Here is a 15,073-nt window from a genome sequence, read left to right on the forward strand (position 1 = left end):
GGTGGACAACGGTGTGAGCATCTTCTTACCTCAGCACCTATCCGATAGACATGGTGGACAACGGTGTGAGCATCTTCTTACCTCAGCACCTATCAGATAGACATGGTGGACAACAGTGTGAGCAGCCTCTTCTTACCTCAGCACCTATCAGATAGACATGGTGGACAACAGTTTGAGCGTCCTCTTCCTACTTCAGCACCTATCAGATAGACATGGTGGACAACAGTGTGAGCATCCTCTTCTTACCTCAGCACCTATCAGGTAGACATGGTGGACAACAGTGTGAGCATCCTCTTCTTACCTCAGCACCTATCAGGTAGACATGGTGGACAACAGTGTGAGCATCCTCTTCTTACCGCAGCTCCTCTGGTATCGCCAGTATTAGATCAGATAGACATGGGGGGGGGGGACAGCAGTGTAAGCAGCCTCTTATTACCTTAGCACCTTTGACATCTCCAGTAATATTAGTGGAACACATCTTCCTATATATGAAGGAGTAGCTCAGAGCTTCCTACTTCACATGCTTCAGGCTACTGTCCTAACATTCTAGGAAGCAGCCATTGTGGCAGCCATTTTAATTCTATAGTGATTACCTCCTTTGACAAAAAATTGTGATTTGCTAATTAAATGTTTTTAGAAATGTAGTCATAATGACATTTTCTTTATTTTTTTTACCTAGGGAACCTATTTAAGGGGGTTGTTCAGGCTTCAGCTCACTATATGTGACTACAGACTTGTGAAGCCTCACAGTACGTGTTGTCAGGATTCTCCGGTGCCGTGAGTGGGCTGTCGTGTGACCCACTGCAGGTATGTGATCTTCATACTGCCAGCCACAATCCGACTAGATGTGTGCCCACGTCTAGTCTGCACATGACTGCATGTATTCAAATCGCATACTTGCGGTCACACGCCCTCCTACTCTCGGGGCCACCACTGGAAAATCCTGACATCACACACACTGCATGCCGTGACGATTCACAAGTCTGCTGTCACAGAGTGCAAAGCCTGGCAACCCCTTTAATATCTATGGACAGGGGCGTAACGACCGCGGTCGCAGCGGTCGCCATTGCGACCGGGCCCCGCAGGTCAGGGGCCCCGGGCCGGCAGGTCAGGGCAGGGCCGGGCTGGACATCGGGCACTTCTGGCAAATGCCAGAAGAGCCGATGCCAGTAGTGGGCCGCTGCACTGTTCCTCCCCCCGCCGCCGCCGCCGCCGCCGCATTTAACTATACCGGCGTCTATGACACCGGTATAGTTCAATGCAATGATGGAGGAGAGAGCGTCACCTGACGCTCCCTCTCCCATCATTCCCCGCTCTGCCTCTGACAGTACACTGCGGGTGCGCGATGATGTCATATCATCGCGCACCTGCAGTGTCCTGGGCAGACTGCAGCCACCAGGAGCAGCGCGGGCAAAAGGAAAGGTGAGGAGAGTTTTTTTTTTTCTTTTTCACCGGACTGTGGGGCCATTATCGGGGGGGGGGGGGGATGAGATGCGGGCTGTGCTCTATATACCCCTGTGCGGGCTGTGCTGTATATACCCCTGTGCTGGCTGTGCTCTATATATCCCTGTACGGGCTGTGCTGTATATACCCCTGTGCTGGCTGTGCTCTATATACCCCTGTGCTGGCTGTGCTCTATATACCCCTGTGCTGGCTGTGCTCTATATACCCCTGTGCTGGCTGTGCTGCATATACCCCTGTGCGGGCTGTGCTGTATATACCCCTGTGCGGGCTCTGCTGTATATACCCCTGTGTGGGCTCTGCTGTATATACCCCTGTGCGGGCTGTGCTCTATATACCCCTGTGCGGGCTGTGCTGTATATACCCCTGTGCGGGCTGTGCTGTATTTACCCCTGTGCGGGCTGTGCTGTATATACCACTGTGCGGGCTGTGCTGTATATACCCCTGTGCGGGCTGTGCTGTATTTACCCCTGTGCGGGCTGTGCTGTATATACCACTGTGCGGGCTGTGCTGGATATACCACTGTGCGGGCTGTGCTGGATATACCACTGTGCGGGCTGTGCTGGATATACCACTGTGCGGGCTGTGCTGGATATACCACTGTGCGGGCTGTGCTGGATATACCACTGTGCGGGCTGTGCTGGCACCCAACACCATGTTGCAGTGCAGGAGATTCCTGCAACAGTCCGAGGCGTATCTAGGGGAAGGGGGTGGGGGGGCGTCACGGAGGTAGGGGGGGGGCCCCATTTGGAAGTTCGCACCGGGGCCCATAACTTTGTAGTTACGCCACTGTCTATGGATGTAGAATGTAAGGTGATAAAAGCTTCTGTGGGTGGAATGTGGAGGGGGCACAATATTTCTGTCCATATAATGTGTGCTGAGAACTTGTCCTTTTTCTATTTGCAGGTTTTTATAAGATGTCCTCCGACATGAAAGATGTGGGCATATGGGCGCAGACCAGAACTCTCCTGTACAAGAATTACTTAGTGAAATGTAGGACAAAGAAGGACACCTTGCAGGTACGTCGGAGAGATTTTCTCTGCAGCTCTGCATCTATTTCACGTTCTCTGGGAAACACAGGGGAATGTGTGCTCGTTGCCATAGATGGAAAATGCTGTGTAATAATACGAGGAAGAAAAAAAAAAACACATATCTTACAAGCTTAAGGTTGGGTCCAACCAAGAATCCGTAGGAAAATCCACTAAACAAGTCCTGACCAAACCTTGTGGATTTTGGTGCAGATTTGTGACTGCGGAAACTCCAATTCCTAATCTTCTGCTCTTCCCTGGTCGTCTAGCTGGTCTCTATTCTTCTGGCTCTTTGATTATGTGACCACACGTGCATGTTGGCGGCTAGTATAAAAGAATTGGTCTGGGGACTTGGAAAAAACAGGAGCGGTCACCTGCAGCTTTTGCAGCAGATCCGCTGGTAATCCAATGCGAATTTTGAAAACTTTGATTGCAGATTTTTTTTTTAGTTTTTAAACCACCACAAATCGGCACATTTGACATACAATTTCCATAAGGTGAATTTCTGCAAATGTGAATGAAATTTGTTAAAACCATTGCCAATCCGAAGGTAAAATCTGAAATATTTTTGTCCCTTGTGGAGTTACCTGAAAGCTGGCTATAGTTGTCAGAAGGATCATACTTTCACTGGTCTGTTCTGACTTCATCATTAAAGGAGCTGTCTCATCATCGAAAGTAGATGACATTGCAAATTGCTTGTCAAAAAACAGAAACTTTTATTCAAAGTCCTGAGACTTCAATAATTTATTGATTGGTGCTTAGGTTACCGTCCACTTCTGCTGGTTATCGGAGGTGGCCAGTTTCTTAGGCAAGCAGTATGCTCTTGTAAGTGCTCTCCAGATCCTGCTCCCATCCCACACTGCAGAGGCAAAGTTCAGGCCAGCGGTGCGGCCATGCCTCTGGTCCGAACCGTCAATCAGCAGGAGCGCATCGTCCCCCCAGCATTAGAAAGCTGTGAGGCAGGGGAGCCGTGCGCTCCTGAAGTGCAAGAATGACCAGGCATCTTATAATGCTTTTTATCTCAATGATGGTTCAGCTGAGTATCCGAGCAATCCAGTAGTCACATCTGACCCACTCGAGCTGTCTACGATGGCCCCTAATCTACCACCAAAGGCCAAAGGGATTAACAGACGCTTTTATATTTACAGTGCAGCTCCATAATGATAACATTAGGAAAGCCATAATCAAATTGCTGAACTCTTCTTCCCCCCACCCGGCTATTGACAGAGAGTTACTATTTGGTGAGCGGAGCCCGTCCCAAGGCACTCAGCTGGATTACCCATTTGCACAGTGGACATTTTTAGCTTTACATCGTCCAGCCCCCTCCTCTAGTATCGGTTGTCTCACAGTAACTGAATGATGAGCCAAACGCAAGTTCGGGTTACTTATGTTGCAGGCAGGTTGGGGTTTTCTATTTACATGAGCTCTGTAGAGACGTAGCTAGTGTTCCAGTGCATTACCAGTAACAGCACCATGCAGTACCAGTAACATCACTTTGCTGCACCATCGACTGCACCATACAGCAAAAGCACCATGCAGCACCAGTAAAGGCACATTGCAGCACCAGTAAGGACACATTGCAGCACCAGTAACGGCACATTGCACCACTAGTAAGGGCTCATTGCTTCACCAGTAAGGCTACGTTCACATTTGCGTTGTTGGGCGTTGCGTCAGCGACGCAACGCACAACGCATGCAAAACGCATGCAAAAACGCATTGTTTTGTGACGCATGCGTCCATTTTTGGCTTGATTTTGGATGCAAAAAAAATGCAACATGCAGCGTCCTCTGCGCCCTGACGCTTGCGCCAAAAATGACGCATGCGTCACAAAACGCAAGACAACGCATGTCCATGCGCCCCCATGTTAAATATAGGGGCGCATGATGCATGCGTCGCTATGCGTCGCCGAACCTGCGCCCGACGCAACGCACATGTGAACGTAGCCTAAGGACACATTGCAGCACCAGTAACGGCACATTGCAGCACCAGTAAGGACACATTGCTTCACCAGTAAGGGCACATTGCACCACCAGTAAGGGCACGTTACAGCACCAGTAAGGACACATTGCACCACCAGTAAAGGCACATTGCAGCACCAGTAATGGCACATTGCACCACCAGTAAGGGCACGTTACAGCACCAGTAAGGACACATTGCACCACCAGTAAAGGCACATTGCAGCACCAGTAATGGCACATTGCAGCACCAGTAACGGCACATTGCAGCACCAGTAAGGGCACATTGCACCACCAGTAAGGGCAAATTGCACCACCAGTAATGGCACGTTGCAGCACCAGTAAGGTTACCATTGTAGTGCTAGTACCAGTATAGTGCCAGTTCTACAATTTCAGTATTCTTTTATGAACTCTTCTGGGCTGATTAAGGATTTGCTTTCTTGTCTGCGTGTTATACCTTTTTCATTGACATAAGCAGCAGTCCCCAGCCTCAGTCACAGTAATTGCTGTATGCAGAGAGGCTCGTCATGTAAGCTGTGCCTTTGGGATGTCGCAGATGAGCTTTTGGCTCTGGCACATTTCCAGGTAGAATCACGTCAGTGTTACTGCCAGTTGCCGCATTTGTTCCCACTTCCATGCCTCATCTTTATGACAGAACACACAAAGTGTCTCACATGTTTTTATCTAAAAATACTGGATTACACTGCAAAACAAAGAAATATCCTCCTAAATCTTAAAATGAAGGCGGTGTGTGCCTATATCACTAATTTAGTGCTAATTTGAAGTTACAGCCTGTGTTATACCCCAGCGCTGCACTCACTATTCTGCTGGTGCAGTCACTGTGTACATACATTACATTACTTATCCTGTACTGATCCTGAGCTACATCCTGTATTATACTCCAGAGCTGCACTCACTATTCTGCTGGTGCAGTCACTGTGTACATGTATTACATTACTGATCCTGTACAGATCCTGAGTTACATCCTGTATTATACTCCAGAGCTGCACTCACTATTCTGCTGGTGCAGTCACTGTGTACATGTATTACATTACTGATCCTGTACAGATCCTGAGTTACATCCTGTATTATACCCCAGAGCTGCACTCACTATTCTGCTGGTGCAGTTACTGTGTACATACATTACATTTCTTATCCTGTACTGATCCTGAGTTACATCCTGTATTATACTCCAGCGCTGCACTCACTATTCTGCTGGTGCAGTCACTGTGTACATACATTACATTACTTATCCTGTACTGATCCTGAGTTACATCCTGTATTATACTCCAGAGCTGCACTGACTATTCTGCTGGTGCAGTCACTGTGTACATACATTACATTACTTATCCTGTACTGATCCTGAGCTACATCCTGTATTATACTCCAGAGCTGCACTCACTATTCTGCTGGTGCAGTCACTGTGTACATGTATTACATTACTGATCCTGTACAGATCCTGAGTTACATCCTGTATTATACCCCAGAGCTGCACTCACTATTCTGCTGGTGCAGTTACTGTGTACATACATTACATTTCTTATCCTGTACTGATCCTGAGTTACATCCTGTATTATACTCCACAGCTGCACTCACTATTCTGCTGGTGCAGTCACTGTGTACATACATTACATTACTTATCCTGTACTGATCCTGAGTTACATCCTGTATTATACTCCACAGCTGCCCTCACTATTCTGCTGGTGCAGTCACTGTGTACATACATTACATTTCTTATCCTGTACTGATCCTGAGTTACATCCTGTATTATACTCCACAGCTGCACTCACTATTCTGCTGGTGCAGTCACTGTGTACATACATTACATTACTTATCCTGTACTGATCCTGAGTTACATCCTGTATTATACTCCACAGCTGCACTCACTATTCTACTGGTGCAGTCACTGTGTACATACATTACATTACTGATCCTGTACTCATCCGGAGTTACATCCTGTATTATACTCCAGAGCTGCCCTTAGTATTCTATAAAATATAGAGTTGAAGTCTCCCTCACGACAAGCCTTACCCCATTTTATTTGTGTTTTTTTTTTTCTTCTTCTATTTGCTAATTTATTATTGACTTAATTCTTCTTTCAATATAGGAAATCTTCTATCCGGTAATCTGGTCACTGATATGGCTGCTTTTAGTCTTGGTCATGCCGAACAAGCATTACGAAGCAACACCAAATGAGATTCTTGATGAATTGGATGTTACCGAGGTCTTCAGTGTTGGATATACACCGGCAACCAATGTGACAGACAATATCATGACGTTAGCATCTTTGCACTGTATCAATGCAGGTCTTGTCTCAGGTATATACCTGTATATCAAAATCATGGGTAACCCTGGGGATTTGTATGTGCTTGTTACAAATAAGTTAGCTTATGGATTCTCCAGATGTTGCATTTACTGGAGTACAGTGGTCCCAAGGTAAGTTCCCTTTACTGAAAGAAATATCAAATAATTTCCCGAAGTCTGCAAGTTGTTACAAGGTTGTTTATGTGAAGTGTCCTTTACTGAAAGAAATATCAAGTAAATACCCTAAGGCTACAAGCTTTTCCATGCCAAGTGCCCTTTTCTAAAAGAAATATCAACTCAGTAACCCAAGGCTACAAGCTGCAATGTTGTATATGTGAAGTGCTCTTTACTGAAAGAAATATCAACTAAATATCCTAAGGCTACACGCTATTCTGTGCTAAGTGCCCTTTACAGAAAAAATATCAACCAAGTACCCTAAGGCTACAAACAATCTGAAGCTTGAAGTATTTAGCTGCTGCTAAAAGTATTTAACTGTGACTGCACTATGTATGACAAGGCACATCTATCTTTGACACATATACGGTAATTATTATTTGCTATTGGGAGAACCAAACCCTTAAATTAAGCAGAAGACCCCATACTGGACCACTAATTAATTTCAACCCTATTTCAGAGCTTTCAATAAATCAAATGCCAAATTAGACTGTTAAAGAACATGCGTAAAATAAATCAGAAACCAGACACAAAGTATTATTAAGGCCCTTAAAAATCACTCGCACCCCAGACCAGACCATTTATACATTATTGGGTCCTCCAGGCCTTAAAATAGATCATAGCCTCGACCTAAGCTCTCAAATTAATTATAGACCTCAAAAATAATCAGACACTTAAAAAAAAAATCTGTCCCCCTAACCTTGCCCTTAAAATTATTTACACCCCAAATAAAATCCTTGAAATGTATTAAACACATGGTCTAAAGTGAAAGGGAATCTGTCACCCCAATTTTCACCTATAAGCTGGGCCACGGCAATCAGGGGCTTATCTACAGCATTCTGTAATGCTGTAGATAAGCCCCCGATGTAACCTGCAAGATAACAAAAACAAGTTATGTTATACTCACCCAGAGGCGGTCTTGGTTCTGTCCTGTCCGATGGGTGTCGCGATCCGGGTCCGGCGCCTCCCATCTTCAGACGATGACATCATCTTCTTTGCTTTCTGCCTCGGCTCCTGCGCAGGCGTACTTTATCTGCCCTTTTGAGGGCAGCGTAAAGTACTGTAAGTGCGCAGGGAAAGGTCAGAGAGGCCAGGCGCCTGCGCACTGCAGTACTTTGCTCTGCCCTCAACAGTCTCCTTACACTGGCATGTCACTCTCCACAAGGAGAAAGGTTACCCCATAGACACCAGTCAGTGGCCTCTTGTGATGACACAGCATTTACTCTTAATTATCCATGCGTAACGTCAGTAATCCAGGAAGAATAGACTGTTATCTATTTGTTGACTTTTGAATTTATGTGTTTTTTCTTCAGTTGGTCAAGAACCATACACTGTTGCCATATGATGCTTAAACGTAGATTTTTTATATTTTTGAATGGCTCATGTTTGCCTCTTGTAGCAGCTCCTACAGCTTATTGTCTGCTATCTTTGCAAGACTGCGATGCAGGGTCATTAAACAATGGATGTTTGCTTAATATGTTGATTGACCATTTTGTGGGTCCTGTGGCTTGATGACTTGCAAAACAGGATGAAAAACTATAAAAATTGATTAACACGAATTGTTTGAGTATTTAATCTCATCACACCTTCTTCTTGACCTCTGGATGATGGCTTGAAGGACAACAGTTGTGAACTATATAAGATGGATATGCCTCTGTAACAAGACATCCAGAGAACCAGAGACTCTTTACAAAATCACAGGCAGGACATCATGGCTCCATCACAAGGGATACAGATTTGACAATCTACAGGATGCCAGCTTAGAGGACCACGGCCCCGGCTGAGAGAATACAGATCTGTTCCATTGACCATCACTGAGCTCATGGATATGTTTGGGGAAGCCAGGTTTTGGAGCCACCGGTCACCTGAGTCCCATGGATATGTGTTGAGAAGCCAGGATTGGGACCCACTGGTCACCTGGCTCCTTGGAGATGTTCGGAGAAGCTAGGTTGTGACCCTCCCGTCACCTGGCATTGTACCTCATTAGACTGTCAGCTTTCTAAGCTTGTGGTTACCTCCTCTGTGCATGCCACAGGTGGGTGTAGTTGGCCCTGGAAGTCACAGCTGGTTTTAATCCCAGAGAGTCAGCAGAAGGGTGAGACTCTGTAATTTTGCACCATCTTGCTTATTTGCTGGGACTGTTCTCTGTGTTATTTGCGCCTGTTTTGTGGTTCAGTAAAGTGTTGCCACATTGTTTTACCCTCACCCTGTGGTGTCCATGTAGTATTATGCCCACGATTAAAGGAGAGCTGGCATCCAGTGTGATGATCCCTGGTACATGCGGTCTCGAGCCAGCAGACTAGAGCACCTGATGACCCCTGTGTCTCCACACCTCTCATACAGCAAAATAAGATCTCTTGATTTTTACTGAGGAGGGGTAAAACCCCGAATCACCTGTCTGCAAATTGAGATTCTGGTTTGGTTTTAACAAGGCTCGTTAAAGGGCTGATACTGACTTCTAGGGTTGCCACTTCTAGTAGGTGGCACTAGAGTTCCAGTTAATGTGGTGTTATTAACAATCCATTCGCTGGATAAAAAAAATTATATATATATATATATATATATATATATATATATACAGTAGCTAAACCCTGCACCTACTCCCCATACCCAACCCTTTAAATGCAGGGCCCAATCACTCTTGCTCTTATTTTATTCCCGCTGCTCTCCTGACTATTACATTTTTTTAAAATCCGCTATACGGTTCCAGAGATATGGGCCTTTGTATTGAGTGCTATTTTATGGATAGTTCCAAGGGGGTGTAGCTCAAAGATTAATTATGCAAACAGCCTAAAGACATGCTCCAGAGGATGCTGTGAGCCATGCCCCATTCACAATTGACTCTGAATAAAAAAAAGTCTCATATCTCTGGAACTGAATGATGGATTTAAAAAAAATAAATAAAAAATCAGAACATTTTCCAATGAGGAAAACCTTTGTTTATATGCTCAGTTATGGCATAGAGTGGGGCGTCTCCCACTTTCGTCAAGCAGCGTCTCTCGGTCCACTATGCCAGTCATAGAAGTTCAAGTCTCCTAGTGGGACTAAACCGTAAAAGCTTGAAAAAAAATAATTTTATACGCATTGAAATTACGTTATGTTGAAAAAATAATCACCACTTCCATAACGACCCAAACAATAAAATTATCACTTTCATTTAACCTGCAAGGTGAACGCAGTAAAATAAAATTAAAAATTGTCAGAATTGCTGTTTTTTATTCTCACCTTCCAAAAAAGGAATAAAAAGAGTAAGGGTGACGTGATATTTTTTATGGCGCGGAGATTGCACTATAGAAAAAGCAGCTAAAAATTATTCAGTAATTTATATGTGCTCCAAAAATGGTGAAACTCATAAACTGAAGTTATACCACAAAACTGTAAAAAAAAAAAAAAGTAATTATTTTCAAAATATGATGCCGAAAAAAAAAAGGCCTCATCCTGACGTCAATATATTTTTGAGAAGTTATTCCCATCCTCATGTAGGATAATGCTTCTAAATACAAACAATTTTGCTATTACTGTTCATTAAAATTATCGGCCCTTCTTAAGATATTAACACATTTGATTACAGTTCGGAGACTGGCCACCATTTCTAAACAGCAAAAAATGAACAGTGCTTACAAGCTCTTTTCAATTGACTTTTTTTCAGCAACGTTTTGAAGCTGGCCGGGATCTTTGGAGCGCTCTGTAACCTTCTAATCTCAGCAAGCTTCAGTACAGTGCTTACAAGCTGGACAGCAGTGGTGGTCTGTTTCCTAGGCAATGGGCTGTAAACAAAAGAATACTCTTAATATCTCAAGAACAACTGGAAATTTGAACACAGATCAGTTTAAAGCTACTTATTGGAGTTTTGAAAAGGGCAGGGATTGAGGAGGGAGATGCAGACAGAAGGGGCTAAATCCTTCTACCAAGTTTTTTTTTCTCACCCCAATTGTATAGTCACAGCTACACTGCTCAGTACTTCTATATAATGTCCTCCATGCTGCTGGTTTCTAGTAAGTGTTCTGTCTCACCCCAGAGCTGCTTTCACGGCTACAATGATCAGTACTGCTGTATAATATCCTACATACTTTCTATTACGTCTTTGAATTCACCCTAGGGCTGAATTCACAGGTATACTGCTCAGTACTGGTGTCTTATATACTCCGGGCAGATGCTTTCTAGTAAGTTTTTCATCTCACCCCAGAGCTGCATTCACAGCTACACTGATCAGTACTGTTCTATAATACTGAAAGCGTCACCATGGAGGGTAAATGTTTTAAATTCGTTTATTAACAGCAAGTTAAACAGTGTTACATACATATTTGTATCCAAGATTATTGAACATAGTATGTATTACATATAAACTATGCCCTGTCAAACATATAAATGTTAGAACAGTTGTAACATATGTCTTATGTAAATAAAAAGACTATACAACCAAAACTCTTAATGTAGAACTGTATCTACGCTAACCTCTAAGTCGCCGCCATACCTCATACCCGCCCCTCCATGCGATACCCCCAACCACCGCCAGAAATGAGCGGAAGAAGGAATAAAAGAGAGAGATGCACACCATGACATATCTATAGAGTGAGGTGGGAGGAGTTCCATCTGCCCCAAATTTTTTCAAACTTCCCCGGACATCCCCTATTTTGATATAGCGTGCGTTCATATGGAATAATCGAATTAACCAGGTCAATCCAAGCTCTTATAGAAGGACATGAATTTCCCATCCACCGCAACGCCAACACCTTCCGTGCCATAAAGAGCGTCTCGCGCAGAAAAACGTCTATATAATGATCCCAAGTCTCCTCCTCCCATACTCCAAATATACAAACTAGTGGATCAAGGGGTGAGGGTAAGTGTTTTATCTCACCGTAGAGCTGAATTCACAAGCTAAATTGATGCTTTCTAGTAAGCGTTTCTCACATTGGATTCATGCTGATGCTTTGTAGTAAGTGTTTTATCGCACCCCAGAGCTAAATACCCAGCTAAACTGTTCAGTTCTGTTATATGTTCTCCATGCTGCAGCTTTTTAGTGTTTTATCTCCACCAGAGGCTGGATTCACAGCTACACTTCTCAGTACTGCTGTCAAATGTCTGTATGATCCCATTTTCTAATTAGTGTATCGGAAAAATATATATAAGGGGAGACAAGGGGCACAGAATCTAAGTGTAGGTGTATATACACCGTGATAAAAATTATTATATATGTTGTTGCACTCACCCTTTGGGTGTCTTATAAATGCACTCTGTAACGAATGGAAACGGAGGCACAGATGGTGAAGTGTACATTCGTTTATTGAAATTTTCACTAAACCACGGGACCACTACCCTGGATGCTCCGAAGGGGGAGTGACTAAGCGAACCCCGAACTCCTGTTGTAAGACCCCTCAAACAGGGCCAGAATGGAAGTTCAGGAGACGCAGGGTGCTACCTCCAGTTAGACCCCAGGTACGTGGCAGCTGACTTGGCCGGACTGGCGGGCAGGCAGGTACTGCAGGTTGCGGAGAACCAGGCAGAAAATAAGCAGGTAGCGGATGACAGCTGGCACGAAGAGAGGCAGGTGGTGTAGGCATAGTCTCGGAAGCCGTGGGAAAGCTCGATAGGTACACTGAGGAGACAAACCAGAATTAGCAAGGTGCAAGCAGGGAATAACATGCAGGTAATGGGATCCTGGGAACTAGCAACAGGAAACACTTGTTGCTGAGGCACCTCCCTAAGGGCAGAGGTGCCTGAAATAGAACGAGACACTCAGCCATTGGCTGAAACATAATTTTGTTCACATATTATACCTGATGAAGGTGTTGCGCGATGAAACGTGTTGTTTTGTTCTTATCTAAGTGTCCTAATAAATTGCCTACTGAGCAAACTATCTTTATTTCAAACCATCCTGGTCCTCTGGAAGCGCCGAGAAGGGAAATCTTCTATTTATCAATTTTCTAATAAGTGCTTTATCCCACCCCAGTGCTTGAGTCCAAGATTAGAACTACTGTTTAATTTCATTCAAAATGCTTTCTAGTAAATGTTTTATCTTACTGCTACATTTCTCAGTACTGTTGTTTTGTTGTCCTGTGTGCTGCAGCTTTTGAATATGTACTACATAGAAACAGGAGAACAGGAATAGATTATGTCTTTGTATGTAGTGTATGGGGTGTTGTGAATTCTGCTTTTGGGTTCCCTCCGGTGGTAGTAGGTGGTAATGCAGTTGTCCCTGGGTTGCAGTCCTGGTCAGGTGTGTCTGCTGATTGCAGTTCTGACTGGGGTATTTAGGTGTGCAGGATTCATTAGTCCTTGCCAGTTGTCAATTGTTGTTGGGAGGTGTGGACCTCTGCCTGGTTCCTCCTGCCTTTCTGCCAAATCAGCAAAGATAAGTGTCTGGTTTTTGTTTCCTGTGGCACACATGCTGGGTGCTTCACAATTCAGTGCTATTCTTTGTGTTTTCTTGTCCAGCTTAGATTGTGTCAGTATTTTCTCAGTCTTGCTGGATTCTCTGGAGTGGCAGATATACATTCCATGTCTTTAGTTAGATTGTGGAACTTTTTGTATTATCTGTTGTGGATATTTTTGGAAGGGTTTTAATACTGACCGCCTAGTAATCTGTCCTATCCTTTCCTATTTAGCTAGAGTGGCCTCTTTTGCTAAATCCTGTTTTCTACCTGCGTGTGTCTATTCTTCTCCTACTCACAGTCATTATTCGTGGGGGGCTGCCTATCCTTTGGGGGTCTGCTCTAAGGCAAGATAGCATTCCTATTTCCATCTATAGGGGTATTTAGTCCTCCGGGTGTGTCGAGGTGTCTAGGGTTTGTTAGGCACACCCCACGGCTACTTCTAGTTGCGGTGTTAGTTCAGGATTTGCGGTTCCACCGACTCCAGAGAAAGTTTTCATGCGGCTCCAAGGTCACCAGATCATAACAATGGGGGACCTCACAGCAGCTAATCTTCACCCACAAGCTCAGAGACAATTGAAAATTAGAGTGTTAGTGCATGCAAATGGGAAATGGTAAAAAGTGTAAGTTACAAGTCATATAATGACCAGAAATAGTGTTATTCTTCCTGTCGATACACAACATCTAATTCTGAAATGTTTGCTGAAACGACAGGAATGCTAGCCACTACTTATCACACCAAAGCTGGATTCCCAGCTAAACTGTTCAGTACTGCTGTAAAATGTCTTCTATGATCCTGTTTTCTACTAAGTGTTTTATGTCCCCCCCAGTGGTTGATTCACAGCTTAGTACTACTATCTCATTCATGCTGACGCTTTCTAGTAAGTGTTTTATCTCACCCCGGTGCTGGATTCACTGCTACACTTCTCAGTACTGCTGTATATTGTCCTACGTGGTGCTCCTTTTGAACATGTACTACATAGAAACAGGAGAACAGGAATGCCTTATGTCTTTGTGTGGACCTCATAACGGCTAATCTCCACACACAGGCTCTGAGACAATTGAAAATTAGAGTTAGCAGAAGGGGAAATGGTGATAAATGCAGGGTACAATTTAAATAATGATTAGAAATGGTGTTATTCCTCATTCAGACCCAAGATAGCAAATTCTGAAAAGTTTCCTGAAATGACAGGTACGCTAGCAACTGTATGATGCCCTACTGGCATGTAGTTTTATACCCTGTAGGTATTGACCTTACCTTTTTTTCCCTTCAGTACAACACAAAGAGTTTTCTTCTGATTTTTCTGATTTTCTTTGGTTTGCTGACTTAGAAATCATCCGTTATCGTAGCGAAGATGAGTTTTTTGCTGCCAGTGCCTCTCGTATGCATTTCGTCGGTGTCAAATTTGAAGACCCCATGTCCTACAAGCTTATGTTCTTTCCCTTCTACATTCCAAAGCCTGCACCGTACATACAAGGTAAGAGGGGATAGTATGTATTCCTATTGTGTTAATCTTCATTTTTTCCTATTTTTAATCTCTTGTCTGATTGCTTGGACCAAGGGTAGTATGGATAGAGACTCTAGTATTTCTGAGCTAGGTAAATGTCATATCGACAGGCTTCTGAGCCCCCAATGTATTCCGTTTTGGCATATATATTTGGAGGGTATATTTACTGTATAGGAGAACGCTTTATTATACAGAAGGACACAGTAAAAAAAAAATATATACCAAGGCAGTCAAGTCCTTGATGTCTGCCTAAAATGTGCATCTGATCTGTC

General features: G+C 44.0%; 1 protein-coding gene across 4 annotated transcripts in view; it reads left to right on the forward strand.

Moving 5' to 3' along the window:
- ABCA5 (ATP binding cassette subfamily A member 5) overlaps positions 1-15,073 on the forward strand; it is a 172,155-nt gene that overhangs the window by 38,464 nt on the left and 118,618 nt on the right. For 3 of the 4 annotated variants that reach the window (XM_077253455.1, XM_077253451.1, XM_077253453.1), the window contains 3 exons: positions 2,368-2,480; positions 6,552-6,762; positions 14,625-14,771. In XM_077253455.1, coding sequence (XP_077109570.1) covers positions 2,379-2,480; positions 6,552-6,762; positions 14,625-14,771 — 460 coding nt within the window. In that variant the 5' untranslated portion in view covers positions 2,368-2,378. Of the gene's footprint in view, positions 1-679; positions 808-2,367; positions 2,481-6,551; positions 6,763-14,624; positions 14,772-15,073 lie in introns of all 4 variants that reach the window. The other variant, XM_077253452.1, reaches the window with a different exon arrangement.

This window comes from Ranitomeya variabilis, chromosome 4 (genome assembly GCF_051348905.1).
Source record: "Ranitomeya variabilis isolate aRanVar5 chromosome 4, aRanVar5.hap1, whole genome shotgun sequence".
Classification (NCBI taxonomy): Eukaryota; Metazoa; Chordata; class Amphibia; order Anura; family Dendrobatidae; genus Ranitomeya; species Ranitomeya variabilis.